At 43.0% G+C, this 17,603-nt stretch overlaps 1 protein-coding gene across 4 annotated transcripts in view; it reads left to right on the top strand.

Annotated features, from left to right (window-relative positions):
- KDM4C (lysine demethylase 4C) overlaps positions 1–17,603 on the top strand; it is a 565,453-nt gene that overhangs the window by 120,166 nt on the left and 427,684 nt on the right. For all 4 annotated transcript variants that reach the window (XM_073572230.1, XM_073572231.1, XM_073572232.1 and 1 more), the window contains exon 4: positions 2,206–2,320. In XM_073572230.1, the coding sequence (XP_073428331.1) occupies positions 2,206–2,320 (115 nt within the window). The remainder of the gene's footprint in view (positions 1–2,205; positions 2,321–17,603) is intronic.

The following is a 17,603-nucleotide window of genomic DNA, read 5'->3' as shown; positions in this document are numbered from 1 at the left end:
TTTAAAACCAATGGTGTCGTTCAAAAGTACAACTTGCCTTGCAAAAAACAACCCTCACATGGCCATTTTCCCCAAAAATGTTATGGCTCTGGGAAGAAGGGGAGCAAAAAACGAAAATACCTCCGGTCATGAAGGGGTTAAGCATAGTTTTTTTTTCCCCCTCGTGTTTGTGGGTTTTTTTTCTTACTTTTCTACGTTGTCCCTGGATGGAGCATCACTGTATAGCAACAGGTCGCTGATGTGATACTCTGCAATACTTCAGCACTGCAGGGCCTCAGAGCAGCGTTTGACAGGCAGGGGAGGAGGTGTCAGCTTCTGCTCTTAGCAGGTGCTCACAAGTAGAGATGCGTGAATATGCTTGTAAATGATCACTGAATCCCAATTTGCCATATTCATGCCATATTGGTACCCCATTCTTTCCAAATTTATGTTTGACGATCGTTTCTGAACATATTTGCTCGTTTCTACTCCCATGGACTCTAATGGCGCTCGTAATCCGAACCGAATATTGAAAAATTTGCTCAGCTCTATTCACAAGCCACAAAACCCTGAAGGACCCCAGGGCTAACATGCGGCCGGGGGTCACCGTGTTGACCATCAGCAAAATGCGATCACATCGCGTTGTCGATGGGAGCTGATAGGGAGCCTACTCCCTGTGTGATGCTCCTCGATGACACCGTCCCTATTGAGAGCAGCATCAAAGGGGTTAAACGCCTGATCGGTCCTATAGCCAACTGTGGTCGTTGCTGCAGGATGTCAACTCTTACATAGAGCTGGCAATCGATTGCGGCGGCGCTTAGCATGAGCCCCGCGATCGCAGCATCGTACATATACTGCGGTTTGAGGGATGCAGCTCCCGCAGCGCTGTATATGTATGGCGCATGTTGGAAAAGCGTTAAACTGTACTAATCCCAACTGCCATGCTAATGTGAGGAGACCAAGACATTATGGTTTAAACTTGGGGAAAAGTTTAAGACTAATTTTCACCAAAAACACATCAATAAGACCAAATACCTGAATACTTTTTTTTTTTTTTCTTTTACTGCTTTTTTGCACTTGCTCATTGCTTTCTATGGGTGAAAAAATGCTGAAAGTGACCTGCTGCAGTTTTCAAAACCGCAGCAGTTTTCCAAATCTGTCAGAAAGTTTTTTGTTTTTTTTTGTTTTTTTTTTTGTTTGTTTTTTTATGAGTATGAGTCTTCTGAAATCTCACTTTGCTGGTACTGTGAAATGCAACTTAAAATTTACAAACAAAAAAGGAAAAATGTTTAACACTTTTCATAAATTAACACCCCAAAACAGTAAATAAAGACGCATTGGAAAGAACCTATAAAAATGCAGTTAACATGTTACTTTATGATGATCGGTTTATGATTTCTATAAACATTATGAAATCTTGCTTATACACATTTTGGCTTGTCTTGCAAAAAGAAAGATCTTATGCAAGTATGCCTGCGTACCAAATTATGTTATTGCTATGAATGTGGAAAGGCGAAAGCAAAATCTTCTGGCAAGTAACCACCCATATTTTCCAGCAGTGAAAGGGTTGACTTATCATTGCACTTTTCAGAATTCGCTGTCTAGTGTGTGTGTGTACATGTATAATAATATTTTTGGCCATTAAATGACTTGTACCCTGCTTGTTTAGCAGTTTTTAACTGTGCAAGTGAAGCCACAATTTTAAGATGTCTGTGCAAATTGGTCCGATCTCGATTTGCAGTACGCAGACTGTCCTTTGGTCTCCTGATTTGTGTGTGATCGCCTCACAGAAATACATAAAGCTGTTGTTTCGGTCGGGAGACCCACGGCCAGTCCTTGTATTGCGGTCCAAGATCTGACCAATTTGCACAGGTCTGCCTTTAGTGTGTATTCTGCCGTATGGGTTATTTATAAGTGTGGACAACTCAATAAGCACTTATGCCCTGGTAAAATATTGGGAGGTTGTCAAGGGCAAAGAGAAGCTGAATCAAGTCTATAATGACTAATTTCAAAATGCAAAGGAAAAAGATATGGTAGGTTTCCCCTTTTATGTTCAGGTATGCAATGTGTGGAATAATCCGTCACATGTATCAGCCTTACAATTTGTGTGAAAGAGAAGATACAAGTTAGTGAAGGTTGGCCACAATTTTTGCAAATGAATGATAGGACAGGAGTCTTAAAATTATATGATTTTTAAAAGTTATTTTGATTCTGATGTGTTTTCAGATATTGTACTCCAAGATACATGGATTATGAAGATTTGGAAAGGAAATATTGGAAAAATTTAACTTTTGTTGCTCCTATCTACGGTGCAGATGTAAATGGAAGCCTTTATGATGAAGTAAGTTATTGACTTTATACTTTATTTTAAAATTGAAATACATACATACCTAAGTTACAAATATTTTATTTGTGTATGTTTTGTTTTGTTGCTGATTTTATCACTAATATAGTACCAACATATATTGTACATCGAACATTTGAATTGTAATATTCTGCAAAGAGAATCTGACAACACAGTGTAACATTTTACATGAGGAATAAGGGCTATTCTCGTAAGGGATTAACATCTTAACATCTTTTAAAGGGTTTTCTAATGTTCAGTAACAAGGTATTCCCATGTTGTTAATTTGTTTTAGTTATACAGTATGAAAATAAACAAGTTTGCTTTTAACTTGCTTTTTCTTCTGCTTTCATTCACCTGCTGTGAAAGCTTTTATTTTTCATAGTGCCTAGCTTGTATCCAAGGAGCTCAGCCACTAGAGTATGTTGACCAAGTGTGCTCAATATTCATATTCCAGGTGCGAAGCTAACTCTTGACATCCCAATTGGCTCTCTTCAGCCAGCTAATTTCTATAAAGCAGTTAGGCACCTCTCACCTCCTGATAGGGCTCTTGGCAGTCCTGTAGAATCAGAATCCTGGGGCATCCACATCGGCAGTTTCAAAAACAATTCTCATATTCACGGCTCCCACTTTCCTGAGCCATGTGTCCTTTTTTTTTCTTTTTTTACCATTTTTTCATATAGAGATAACTGTGTAGACTCCGGTCAAAAACTGACAGACCTCTAATGTGTTGTAGCCGGATGGAGCTCTTGACCACAACCATCACTCAAGGAGGAGTCCCCCACCTCGCCAAGGAATCAGGAAATAATCTAACTGCAGAGCTGTGGCATGCTCAAGAGATAACTTAAGAATACCTCTTTCCGACATATAACGTACCAGTACACCATATTTTGCGGTATATGTACGCCATGGCAATTATCCATGCACAGTAGCTGTGCCAGCACAAGCACCGCTGGGAGCTTCTCTACAGTGATAGCCAAGCTCCATCTGTAACAGCCCGCACCACCTCAGGCTGTTTAACCCTCTAAATGCTACGTTCAATGTTGACTGCAGCATTTAGAAGGTTAGGAAACAGAAGGGGCTCTCTCCAACCCATCAGCGTCCCTGCAACGCAGGTCTGTTTCCCATGACCGCAGGAGGTTTAATAATGACCTCCTAATCTGATCGCTACGATGGCTGTTAGACCATGCCAAGAGCAAGGTCTAAAAGGTGTTTTGTCAGGGTGACACTGACAGGTGTAATGCATTGCAGTACACGTGCATTGCAATGCAGTAGACTAGTGATCAGATTATTAAACGTTAATATCCCATAGCGGGACTAAGTAAAAAATTAAAAAATTATGCCCTATTGATCACAACACGGAGGACCGTGCGACACAGCAACAACTACGTAGGAAAACAAACGTCCTCCAACAGCTGAATACAAAAAATACTCTTTATTGAATTAAAAACAAGTTCATATAAAATACTGGAGATGTAAGCAACTACAGAAAATGGGGAAAAAAAGCAAACACTGGATAAGTAAAATACAAAAGTTTGGAAAAATACAACTCAGATTGCGTCAACCACTATGTTTTTAAGAAATTGCCTAAAGGTAGCACTTAATTCATCATATAAAGTGCAAATGCAAAATTAATTGTGCTGCACAACAGAATACATAATGGTAAAATAACTAATAATACCGGACATTGCTGAAGTTTTGTTTCTGATCATCTCTATGGAGAAAAAATCCCTCAATGAGAATAAATGGTGAGTAGTATATAGAGAGGGCCAGAAACAAATGGTGCACATCATAACTCAAGATGTAAATTTGAAACAGCAAGATGTTAGTTGCCCAGAGTTGAGAACCATCCAGTGTACCCCTTACACTGGATGGTTCTCAACTCTGGGTAACTATTACATCTTGAGTTATAATGTGCATCATTGGGGTTTCCTTGTAAATCTCTGAAATAGATGTTTTAGCCATAGCCCCCCACAGAACATTCCTTTATTGAGGCAGATTGTCACTTTGGACTCTATGGCCTATGATCCGGCGATGTCTGTCTTTCTAGGTGTGCATACAAGTGCAGTTGACTATAGTTTTGTGCACCTGTGGGGGGGGAGGGGGGGGAAATATCCTTCCACAACCTTCTCACAATAGTTGGTTGGAATTTGGGCCCATTCCTCCTGACAAAACTGGTGTAACTGATCCAGGTTTGTAGGTCTCCTTGCTTGCACCTGCCTTTACAGCTTTGCCCATAAATTTTCAATAGTATTAGTATCTGGGCTTTGTGATTGCCACTCCAAAACATTGACTTTGTTATCCTTAAGCCACTTTTACTATTTTGGCAGTAGGCTTCGGGTCATTGTCCATTTGGAAGTCCCATTTCCGCCCAAGCTTTAACTTCCTGGCTGATGTCTTGAGATGTTGCTTCAGTATTGCCATATAATCTTCTTTTCTCATGATGCCATCTATATTGTGAAGTGCACCAGTCCCTCCTGCAACAAAACAAGCCCGTTAATAAGCCCCTATTGTTTAAATGCTTAGGAAAAGCCTAGAAAGTCCGTGGGATAGAAAAATAACAGGGGTGTGCCCTGTGTAAAAACCCCTAGCGAAGGATTGGCAGAAGGACCTATGTTCCAACTGCATCCATAGGACCATTGTGGAAGAGACCCCCAGATTTGCAGCTAGCCTTCGATCAGTTATCAGGTTGGAGGTGGAGTGCTCCCTTAAGTCGCTACTGAAGAAAGGGAGGAAAAAAGTTAAGGATCTTCCTTCTAATTCGTACTCCTCTTCACCCTTGTCTCAGGGCCTAGCCCATCTTGAATCTCCATCTTCCTCTTCTTCGGACAGTGATACGGGGGTAGGCAATGTTTCCCTATAGAGAAAACGGATGGTCTGCTTAAGGCCATTAGAATGACTATGGACCTGAAAGAGGAGAAAATGACTAAGTTGCTGGGAGGATTACAGGAAAATAAAAACGGACCTTCCCAGTCAGTGCCAAATTCCAGGCTCTCATTAATAGAGAATGGAGGAGACCGGAGAAGTCAGGTGCCCTACCCTCCTCCTCTAAAAGGATGTATTCTTTTGAAGAGATGGACACAGAAATTTGGGACAAGGTTCCAAAAATTCATGCCGCGGTATCCAGGTCATCTAAAAGTTCAGCGCTACCCTAAGAGGACTCAGGGGTACTCGGGGACCATTGGATAAGAAAGCGGACACTTACCTGAGGCACACATGGGAAGCAGCAGCTGGGGGGCTAAAGCCAGCAATTGCTGGAACTTTTTACGGCACGTTCAATGATGATCTGGCTGCAGCAACTCAAGGAGCAACTCTCAAAATTTTCTCTCTCGCTCCCTTTATATCAGACATGTATTTGTTACATGGGGCCGCAGCTTTTTTGGCAGATACATCTGCTGATTCTAGGAGACTGGCGGCTAGAGCAGCTGGATTATCGAAGGCGGCATGGCGTGCGTTATGGCTCAAAGGATGTCCAGGAAACTTACAATCTAAGATTAAGCTGTATTCGCTACCCTGTGATGGCCAGTTTCTATTGGGAAAAAATCTGGATGACATTCTAGAGAAAGCGAGTGATAGGAAGAAGAGCTTTCCCAGGTTCTCAGGGGATCAGAGAAGGCCGTCTTTTCGTAGGAGAAAATTCAGCAGAGGTCGTCCTCCGGGAGGACAGGGGGAAAAGAGGAGTCCGGATTCATGTTCGGCGGCCCCTCCTCTACAGCCAGAAAATCCTCACAATGACCCCAGAACTCCTGTGGGTGGGAAGCTTTCACTTTTTGTTCAGGCCTGGGAAAACTTCTCCAACACCTGGGTTCTGAACATTGTTTTGGCGGCTGAAAGAATTGTCTTTTCAGGCCTTCCTTCACTAACATTTTGTGATATCCCCATCAGGAAGGGGTTGGAAGAACAGCTGGCCCTAGATACAGAGATCCCTGAGCTTGGTGGACAAACAAGTTCTGTCCGAGGTTCCGCGCGAACAGAAGAGGAGGGGGTGTTCACCCCTCTTTTTAATAAAAAAAACCAAAACAAAACAGATGGCTCGTTCATAACTATTACAAATCTCAACATTCTCAATCATTGGGTGAAAAATCACACCTTCAAAATGGAGTCAGTGACTACAGCATAAAGCTTCTCCATCACGATTGTTTTATGGTGGTAACTGATTTAAAGGATGCGAACACATCTCTATCCATCCAGGTTATCAAAAATATTTGAGGGTGGCCCTATTCATCCAGGGTAGTCTCAGACATTTTCAGTTCAGAGCCCTTCCTTTCGGCTTATCAATAGCCCCGAGAGTATTCACCAAGGTCATAGCGGAGATGACAGCCTTCTTCCGAATCCAAAACACGGTTATAGTTCCCTATCTTGATGACTTTCTGATAGTAAGAGGATTGGAGGATCACTGTGCGACAGTTAAGACAGGTGTCAGAGACCCTACAAGAACTGGGTTGGATGATTAATACCCAGAAGTCAAAATTACAACCCCTAAAGGTGCAGACTTTCTTGGGTTTTATCCTGGACTCCGAGCTACAAGCTTGTCATCTACCCAAGGACAAAATAGAGAAGGTGGTAAATCTCACCTTGGCAGGCATTGAGCAACCACAAATGTACCTAAGAAACGCAATGTCCCTGTTGGGAACCCTAGCATCCTGTATCTCAGCAGTCAGATGGGCACAATTCCATACCAGACATCTGCAATGGGAGATCCTGTCAACACAGAAGTTAAAGGGAATCTGTCACCTCATTTTTGCGCTGTATGTAAATTAGTTGGGTCCGGTCCAATGGGTGGTGTTTTTGCTCCTTCCCTCCACCCCTCCTTGGCCGCTGTATGCAATATTTCAGGTAATTTCCGTAGTTCTCGTCCATATTTCGCCCCTGCACATTGCAATCTCCACTCGCGCGTGCACAGTGTGCTTTGCTCAACTGCGGGCAAAGCTGAAAAGCATTAGTGCGCATACGTCGGTGAACTATGTCCCGGAACACAGAAATGGGAGTGAAATACTTCCAGGACATAGTACTTACGGCGCATGCGAACTACTTTTTTCTGGTTTTGCCCGCAGTTGGACGAGAATATGGAAATTACCTGAAATATTGCGTACAGCGGCCAAGGAGGGGTGGAGGGAAGGAGCAAGAAACGCTGCCCATTGGACCAGACCCAACTAATTTGCATATAGCGCGACAATGAGGTGACCGATTCCCTTTAAGAGGGTGTTTAGACGGGAAGGTAAAAATTTACATGGGGGTCAGGCACTCTCAGATTGTGGTCGGACAGGACAAATCTGACATCAGGGGTTCCTTGGGAAACATCGGTATGCAACGTGATCCTAGCAAATGCAAGTTTCTCAGGGAGGGGGGCAGACCTGAGAGGTCAAGCAATTCAGGTGTCTTGGGGTTCTCAGGAGCTGGGGTCATCCTAGAACGTAAAAGAACTATGGGCAGTGAGTAGGGTCCTAAAGTTTGTTCCTCTCATCCAGGGCCGCGATGTCCAAATTATGTCAGACAACCGGGCCGCAGTAGCATGCTTCCATCGCCGGGGAGAACAAGGTCATACTCCCAAATGGAAGCCGCCAACAACATTTTCAAGTTAGCGGAACACCACCTCTTTTGCCTTACAGCACTATGCATAAAGGGGGCAGAGAACATCGAAACAGACTTCCTAAGCCACAACAGGCTAAAGCAGGGGGAATGGGCCTTAAACTTCAGTGTTTTCCAACAGAGAGTCTGCCTATGGGGAATCCTGGAAATAGATTTATTTGCCAACAAAAGCAACAGGAAAGTAAAAAGGTTTTGTTCACTAAACCCAAGGGAAAGGCCATTCGTGGTAGACTCCCTACAAATTCCTTGGAACTTGCGCATTTCCTCCAGTAGCCTTGATTCCAACAGTAGTCAGGAAAATCAGAAGGGATCAAGCGAGAGTGATTATGATTCCCCCATTCTGTCCGAAAATAACTTGTTTCTCCCTATTACGCATAATGTCGCTGTCAGATCCATGGATCTTGCCGGAGATTCCAGATCTCCTCAGCCAATATTCCATGCCCAGGTGAAGGGGTTCCATCTTGCGGTGTGGAATTTGAGAGGTCACTTCTGAGTAATAGGGGGTTCTTGCCAGGCCTAGTTTCTACTTTGCTAAAGAGTAGGAAACCTATAACTACAAGGATATACAGCAAAACGTGGAGTAAATTCCTAGGGTCCTTGGGGAAACCGTTAAGCCAAATTCCTCCGATCGGTCCCATTTTTGAGTTTCTACAGTAGGGATTAGAACTAGGGACTAGCCGTTAATACCTTTAACATTCAGGTCTCTGCTTTGGGTGCATTATACAATTGTAACCTGGCGGCGAATAGATGGGTGGCAAGATTCATAAAGTCCTGCCATAGGTCTAAACCAATCCCGATTCCAAAAGTTTAATTGTGGGATCTAAACAGTATTAGAGGCCCTTACAAAGGAACTGTTTGAGCCCATACATGACTTGTCTATAATACCTCACCCTCAAAACAATTTTTTATTGATTACTCTTACATCAGCCCGTAGGGTGAGTGATTTGCAGGCCTTCTCTATAAGTCTGCCGTATATGCATGTATGAGGATAGGATTGTGTTGAAAACAGACCTGGCATATCTGCCCAAAGTAGTCTCTAAGTTTCATCGATATCAAGAGATTTTCTTTCCTTCCTTCGGTAAACCAGGGGAAGAGTCCTGAGGAGATCTCTTATCCCAGAAGGCACTGGGAATATGCAAATGAAAAGTCTCTGTGAGCTCAACGATCACTGGATTTTGGCCGTTGCAGCTGAGAAGAGGAAATCAATAAACCGCACGCCTAACGGCGCGCAGATTTTGGCTCATTTTTCATCGCATTGAAATCTCTGACAATATGGAAGAGGCCAGGAGCCATTTGGTGAGCTGCATTTCTTGCTACATGTTCACAGACTTACCAGTGGAGAAGCCAAACTTCACATGCCACAAATGCAAGCTTGTGTCCCTGTTGGAGGAAAAGTTGCAAAATCTCGAAGAGAGGTTAGCTACATTTAAGATCAGTAAGGAAGGTGAAGAGTTCTTAGAGCAGAATTATCTCTTCATGTTACAGAAAGAGAAGAAATTCGAAGTGCACCTGAAGAAACAGAGGAATGGAAACATGTGACCCAGAGAAGCAGGAGGATCGGGAGGCAGTCAGCGCCCATACTGCTAAGGAACCAGTATCAGGCTCTTAGGCAGGAGAACGATGAAGAAATAAATCAGGATAAGACTCTGCCCACCAACAGCAACCTTGTACGCCTTCAGAATCGTCCTGGATGGAGAAAGAAAAATGTTGTGAAGAAGAAACAGAGTGGTGGTCATGGGGGGGATTCCCTGTTGAGAGGAACAGAGGCCGCTATCTGCAGACTGGATATACAGTGGGGAAAAAAAGTATTTAGTCAGTCAGCAATAGTGCAAGTTCCACCACTTAAAAAGATGAGAGGCGTCTGTAATTTACATCATAGGTAGACCTCAACTATGGGAGACAAACTGAGAAAAAAAAATCCAGAAAATCACATTGTCTGTTTTGTTTTCGTTTTATTTGCATATTATGGTGGAAAATAAGTATTTGGTCAGAAACAAAATTTCATCTCAATACTTTGTGATATATCCTTTGTTGGCAATGACAGAGGTCAAACGTTTTCTGTAAGTCTTCACAAGGTTGCCACACACTGTTGTTGGCCCATTCCTCCATGCAGATCTCCTCTAGAGCAGTGATGTTTTTGGCTTTTCGCTTGGCAACACGGACTTTCAACTCCCTCCAAAGGTTTTCTATAGGGTTGAGATCTGGAGACTGGCTAGGCCACTCCAGGACCTTGAAATGCTTCTTACGAAGCCACTCCTTCGTTGCCCTGGCAGTGTGCTTTGGATCATTGTCATGTTGAAAGACCCAGCCACATTTCATCTTCAATGCCCTTGCTGATGGAAGGAGGTTTGCACTCAAAATCTCACGATACATGGCCCCATTCATTCTTTCATGTACCCGGATCAGTCGTCCTGGCCCCTTTGCAGAGAAACAGCCCCAAAGCATGATGTTTCCACCACCATGCTTTACAGTAGGTATGGTGTTTGATAGATGCAACTCAGTATTCTTTTTCCTCCAAACACGACAAGCTGTGTTTCTACCAAACAGTTCCAGTTTGGTTTCATCAGACCATAGGACATTCTCCCAAAACTCCTCTGGATCATCCAAATGCTCTCTAGCAAACTTCAGACGGGCCCGGACATGTACAGGCTTAAGCAGTGGGACACGTCTGGCACTGCAGGATCTGAGTCCATGGTGGCGTAGTGTGTTACTTATGGTAGGCCTTGTTACATTGGTCCCAGCTCTCTGCAGTTCATTCACTAGGTCCCCCCGCGTGGTTCTGGGATTTTTGCTCACCGTTCTTGTGATCATTCTGACCCCACGGGGTGGGATTTTGCGTGGAGCACCAGATCGAGGGAGATTATCAGTGGTCTTGTATGTCTTCCATTTTCTAATTATTGCTCCCACAGTTGATTTCTTCACTCCAAGCTGGTTGGCTATTGCAGATTCAGTCTTCCCAGCCTGGTGCAGGGCTACAATTTTGTTTCTGGTGTCCTTTGACAGCTCTTTGTTCTTCACCATAGTGGAGTTTGGAGTCAGACTGTTTGAGGGTGTGCACAGGTGTCTTTTTATACTGATAACAAGTTTAAACAGGTGCCATTACTACAGGTAATGAGTGGAGGAAAGAGGAGACTCTTAAAGAAGAAGTTACAGGTCTGTGAGAGCCAGAAATCTTGATTGCTTGTTTCTGACCAAATACTTATTTTCCACCATAATATGCAAATAAAACGAAAACAAAACAGACAATGTGATTTTCTGGATTTTTTTTTCTCAGTTTGTCTCCCATAGTTGAGGTCTACCTATGATGTAAATTACAGACGCCTCTCATCTTTTTAAGTGGTGGAACTTGCACTATTGCTGACTGACTAAATACTTTTTTTCCCCACTGTAACTTCAAGAGAAATGTGCTGTCTTCCAGGTGCAAAAATTAAAGATGTGTCTGACAGGTTATAAGGATTCTTCAGACCTACAGATGACAACCCATTCCTGCTAATACATGTGGGGACAAATGACACCGTGAGAAACTACCTGGAAACCATCTGCAGTGACTTTGAAAACTTAGGTAAGAAAGTGAAAAAACTGGGAGCGCAGGTGGTCTTCTCTTCCCATTCTCCTAGTGGATGGCCATGGAACAAGGAGGTGGAATAAGATTCTGCAGGTGAACAACTGGCTACATCGATGGTGCCGTCAGCAAGGTTTTGGTTTTCTGGATCTCGGAGTGAATTACCTGTACGATGGACTACTTGCTAGAGATGGGTTGGACCTTACGAAGACTGGAAAACATGTATTTGGAAGTCGCCTTGCTACACTTGTAAGGAGAGCTTTAAACTAGAACAACATGGGAAGGGAAGCAAAAGGCCAGACAAAGCCATACACCTGACAAATGCTATTGAGAACTCTTCCATTAGAAGTGGAAAGGAAGAACAAAGACAAAATAATCTAAATAATAAAAATATTGGAGAAAGAGAAACCAATAACAAACTAAAATGTTTCTATACTAATGCACAAAGCATGGGCAACAAACAAGGAGAACTGGAACTACTAATGCAGGAAAAGAAATATCATGTCATTGGAATCACTGAAACTTGGTGGGACGATACACATGATTGGAATACACGGCTAGGAGGATACAACTTATTTGCAAGAAACAGACTTCATAAACGAGGAGGAGGTGTCGCATTGTATGTTAGAAACGCGTATATCTGCACAGAGATCCAAGCTTCAGAGACTGGGATTTCAGTGCAAACTGTTTGGGTAAGAATACAAGGACAGAACAATGGAACGGTCACCATTGTAGGCATTTACTACAGACCGCCTGTGCAGGCTGAAGATATGGATGAACTCTTTATGCATCAAATGGCCAAATTCTCCAAAAAATATGACACAGTTGTCTTGGGAGATTTCAACTATCCAGACATTTGTTGGGAAACTCTCTCAGGCATAGCTAACAGGTCAAAGAAATTCTTATCCTCTGTTGCTGACAACTTTATCTTCCAAAAGGTAGGGGAGAAAACAAGGGGATCTGCTACCTTGGATCTATTCCTCATAAACAGGGAGGAAATGGTTGAGGAGGTGAAAGTGGCTGGGACATTAGGAGGTAGCGACCATGCTATTTTAGAATTTTGGATACCTAAAGGAGGAAGACTTGTGAAGACTCAGACGTCAAGGTTAGATTTCAGAAAGGCAGATTTTAAGGGATTCAGAAAGAGAATTGGAGGGATCCAATGGCTGGATGTCCTTAAGGACAAAAATGTCCAGGAAGGATGGGAAATCCTGAAAAAATGAAATTCTCAAAGAAAAGAGGGAAGAATAGGAGCATTTAAGGAAACCAGGATGGATGAACACAGAACTTAAGCACATGCTAAAAAGGAAGAAAGAAATGTTTATAAAATGGAAAGAGGGAGGCATATCTAAAGAAGAAAATAATGCTGTCTGCAGAACCTTTAGGGCACAAATCAGATTATCTAAAGCTGACAATGAATTGAGGCTTGCAAGAGACGTCAAAAGCCATAATAAAGGATTTTGGGGATATGTCAAAAGTAAAAGAAAAGTCAAAGATGCTATAGGATTTTTACAGGATGAAAATGATGAAATGGTAAGACAGGATGTTGAGAAGGCCGAACTCTTAAATTCCTATTCTGAATCTGTTTTCTCTCAGAAAGGAAATGTAACATCAACTGTTCTTCACTGTCCTATTAAGGGACTAGAAGAATCCAGGATATCTATAGACAGAAAGATAGTGAGGAAACACTTGGCTAAACTAAATGAATTCAAGTCTCCAGGTCCAGATGAATTACACCCCAGAGTACTGAAGGAGATAGCAGAAGAAATTTTTGAACCCCTCTCCATAATCTTTGAAAATTCTTGGAGAACAGGAGAAGTCCCAGAAGACTGGAGAAAAGCAAATGTTGTTCTTATATTCAAAAAGGGGAAGAAGGTGGACCCAAGCAACTATAGGCCGGTGAGTCTGACTTCTATACCAGGAAAGATCTTTGAACAAGTTATTAAACAACATGTATGTAAGTACCTGGATAAGAAGGAAGTGATTAAAGAGAGTCAGCATGGGTTTGTAACTAATAAGTCATGTCAGACTAACTTAATTTCCTTCTATGACTGAATCACTGATTGGGTGGATCAGGGAAATGCTGTAGATATAGTATATCTTGACTTCAGCAAAGCATTTGACAAAGTATCTCACACAATCCTTATTGAAAAAATGACTAAGTATGGAATGGACAAGGCAACTGTTAGGTGGATTCATAACTGGCTTAGTAATCGGACCCAAAGAGTGGTTGTAAATGGCTGCACTTCCAGTTGGAAGAATGTCTCAAGTGGGGTACCACAGGGCTCTGTCCTGGGCCCTGTATTGTTCAACATCTTTATCAACAATTTAGATGAAGGAATTGAGGGTAAACTGATTAAATTTGCTGATGACACAAAGCTAGGAGGGATAGCTAATACTAGAAGAGAGAGAGGATTCAAAAAGATATAAATAAATTAGAGCAGTGGGCAGCAGCTAACAGAATGGGTTTTTAACAGGGGAAAAATGCAAAGTACTACATCTGGGCGATTAAAAATGAAGAAAGCATATACAGAATGGGAGGAATAGGGCTACGCAACAGCACATGTGAAAAAGACTTTGGTATACTAATAGATCACAGACTGAATATGAGTCAACAGTGTGATGCAGCAGCAAAGAAGACAAATGCAATTCTAGGATGTATTAACAGAAGCATACAGTCTAGATCACGTGAAGTCATTATTGCCCTCTACTCCTTTTTGGTCAGACCTCATCTGGAATACTGTGTCCAGTTTTGGGCGCCACATTTTAAAAAAGACATCAACAAACTGGAGCAAGTTCAGAAAAGAGCGACCAGACTGGTGACCGGTCTGCAAACCCTGTCTTATGAGGAAAGGTTGCATGATTTGGGAATGTTTAGTTTGCAGAAGAGAAGACTGAGAGGAGACTTAATAGCTGTCTACAAATATCTCAAGGGCTGTCACATTGTAGAAGGATTATCTTTATTCTTATTTGCACAAGTAAAGACTAGAAGCAATGGGATGAAACCGAATGGGAGGAGACAGATTAGATATTAGAAAAAACTTTTTGACAGAGTGATCAATAAGTGGAACAGGCTGCCACAAGAGGTGGTGAGTTCTCCTTCAATAGAAGTCTTCAAACAGAGGCAGGACAGACATCTGTCTGAGAGGGTTTAGCGAATCCTGCTTTGAGCAGGGGGTTGGACTAAATGGCCCAGGAGGTCCCTTCCAACTCTACGATTCTATGATGCTACACAAAGAAGCAGTGCATTTTTAGGTGTGCATTAAAATACATCCACAGGTGTGTCTCTAAGGCTGGGGTCACACTTGCGAGGTGTGATGCGAGAAACTCACGCAAGTCTCTTGCATCAATACCCGGCGGGACTGGAGTGTGCGGCAGCACGTATTTCTATGCAGCTGCACACTTCGGTCCAGAGTGCCGGGTATTGATATGAGAGACTTGCGTGAGTTTCTCGCATCACACTCGCAAGAGTGACCCCGGCCTAACTCAGATGTTGCCAAAAAAATAGACTCTTCCAAACACCTGACCTCATCATATGGGCAGTCCAGAATTGTTTAAAGGCATAGTAACCTTAGTGTATGTAAACTTTTGACTTTGCAGTAAGCAGTAAAAATGCCTGAAAACATTGTCTGTCTCATTATTCTGGCATTTGGCAAATATTAATAATTATGGTAATCCTAGTTGACCTAAAATGGGAAAGGTTTATTCTGATTTTTTTTTTCAGATATTGAGAAAAATATGCATATGTGTCTTTTTATGTAGTGTATGTAAACTTAACTTCCAGCTTCAACTGTAAATAGATTTTTTTTTTTTTTTACACTTTTGAACAATAAAAACTAATTTATTACAAAAATATTAATTTTCATATCTCTATTTTGAGAGCTATAAATTATAAAAAAAAATTCGCTGCTGATTAAGCTGTATGGCAGCTTGTCTTGGTAGGACTAAATTCCTTTTTCATCCATAGTATTTTTTTTTTTTTTTTACTGACATTAGACTTTTTGATCGTTTTATTCCACTTTTATGTTCTGCTGTTTGATGAAGAGTTTTTTGCCACTTTTATTTTTTATTTTTTTTACAGTGTTCATTTAAGGGGCGTACTAGTGTGACAAGTTTATAGGTCTGATGTTCCGGACAGGGGGGATACCAAATGTGTCTTTTTTTTTTTTTTTTTTTTTTTTTTTTTTACGTAAATATACCTAGTTATTGGTAAATATTGTTTCTTTACTGTACTTAGTCCCTCTATGAGACTTTAACTCTTATCACTCTGATCACTAATATAATGCATTGCAATACAGCAGCACTGCAATGCATTATACTTATTCATTTTACACTGACCGCCTTTTAGACCATGCTCCTTGCATGTCTAAACAGGCCATCATACTGTAGCTGGCAGACTTGTCGGTCGTCATGACGACCTTGGGTTGCCATATTAATGATCGGCAGCCCTCTGTCGCAGGGGGGGAGCCCCTTCCCTCGCCTAGGCTCCCTAATGCTATGATCTGGATCGTGACATTAATGTTAGTCAAGGGTGATGCGAGACCTCGCAGTTCCTGCAGGCTCATGTGCGGGGACAGCTCCTGTGCTAAGCACAATTGTCATGACTCAGCTCTACATCATGGATTGGGACACCCTTTGTTACCATAACATATAGGTACATCAAAGGTCTTGAATGGCTTAAAGCTTGAGATAGAAAAAGCTTAAAACTTGAAATGATAGAATTCCTATGGTTGGAGGAATCTTCTTGCCAACAGGTTGAACCTGAAAAATTGTTGAAAATGTAAATGTTGGATTAGTCTCCAATACTGTCTTTGAGACTGTCATGTACATGGACCATCTTTTGGAGAGGTCAACATTTTCCTACAAATGTTCAGTCTTTGAAAGTTGCAAATCTGTGCCTGCAATTTTCTTATGCTTATATTTTGTTTAAGAATCCCTTTTCAGTTCAGAGGTTTGTGCGCCTTTTTTTCATTGAATGAGTCTGTGAATTTGATTAATTTCATAGTAAATCTTAGTCATACTCAGAATCTAAATCCATGTTAAGTATTTTTCTCACCCATGACAGCACCACGGAGAGAGGGGATCTGCCCTTCAGGGACAGGAACCTACAGATAAAAAGGGCGGTACCTCTCCTCCGCCTTCAGTTGGGTTCCTGTCCCTGACGGAGGGACCCACAGTACGGCGTACCTGTTTGGAGCCGGGGCCGGCCTGTCCGGGGATCGGCAGCGGGGAGGCCCCTGTCGCTGCAGGTGCGGTGCCCGAAGCCGCCACCGCCGGGGCCGATGCGGGCTGCCGAGTGAGCGGGGGGAGGCGCCGGAGTCGCCGCTCCGGAGAGGAGATCGGGGCTCTGCGGGGCCCGATGGAAGGGTGCAGCGCCACGGTACGGAGAGTACCAAGATGGCCGCTGCCCCGGAAGTAGAGAAGACGACTTCCGGGTCCCGGGACCAGGCGCATGCGCAGGAGCGCGATCCCCGTCCAGCGCGTGCAGGGGAGAGCGGTGACGTCACGGGGCGGTAAATTTAAAAGTGGTGAGGCGCAGAAGCTCCTGGCTGGAAGCGATCCTGATCATGGAGGATAGTGACCAGCAACAGGAGCAGCATGCCAGGCAGCAGCTGAAGCAGCAGCACCACCAACACCACCACCGACAGAAGGAACGAAGCATGGAGGGCCGTTCCAGCAGTCACTCCACGCGGCGTAGTACGTCAGCAGCAAGGAGCAAGACGCCACCAGGAGATCAGCCTATACAGGACCTGACTCCGTCTCCCGAACCGGTACCTGCAGCCGCGCGCCTTTTTGGGGTAAGTGATCTTCGTGAATGTTCACCCGTGGTAATACAATCCCTCTCCCTTATTAGGGAAAAAAAGGCAAAAAAGAACAGGGAATGTCCCACTTGCACTAAACCCCTACCGGTATCATGGGAGAATAAAACTATGCGAGTCCTGTACAAAAGAAATTGTTTGTCAGGAGACTCCGGATTTCGCATTTGACCTAAGGGCCGCAATTAAATCAGAGGTTCAGAGTGCCCTCGAATCCCTTAAACATAAGGATAAAACGAGGAAAAAAGACGCGGTAGAAACCTCCCAGTCAGATTCTTCCACATCGGGAGAAATCTCGTCTAAATCCTCAGAA

Source organism: Dendrobates tinctorius, unplaced genomic scaffold (genome assembly GCF_039654945.1).
Source record: "Dendrobates tinctorius isolate UK_male_01 unplaced genomic scaffold, ASM3965494v1 ptg000031l, whole genome shotgun sequence".
NCBI lineage: Eukaryota > Metazoa > Chordata > Amphibia > Anura > Dendrobatidae > Dendrobates > Dendrobates tinctorius.
Note: the sequence above shows the minus strand (reverse complement) of the source record. Positions and strands in the feature narration are given on the sequence as shown.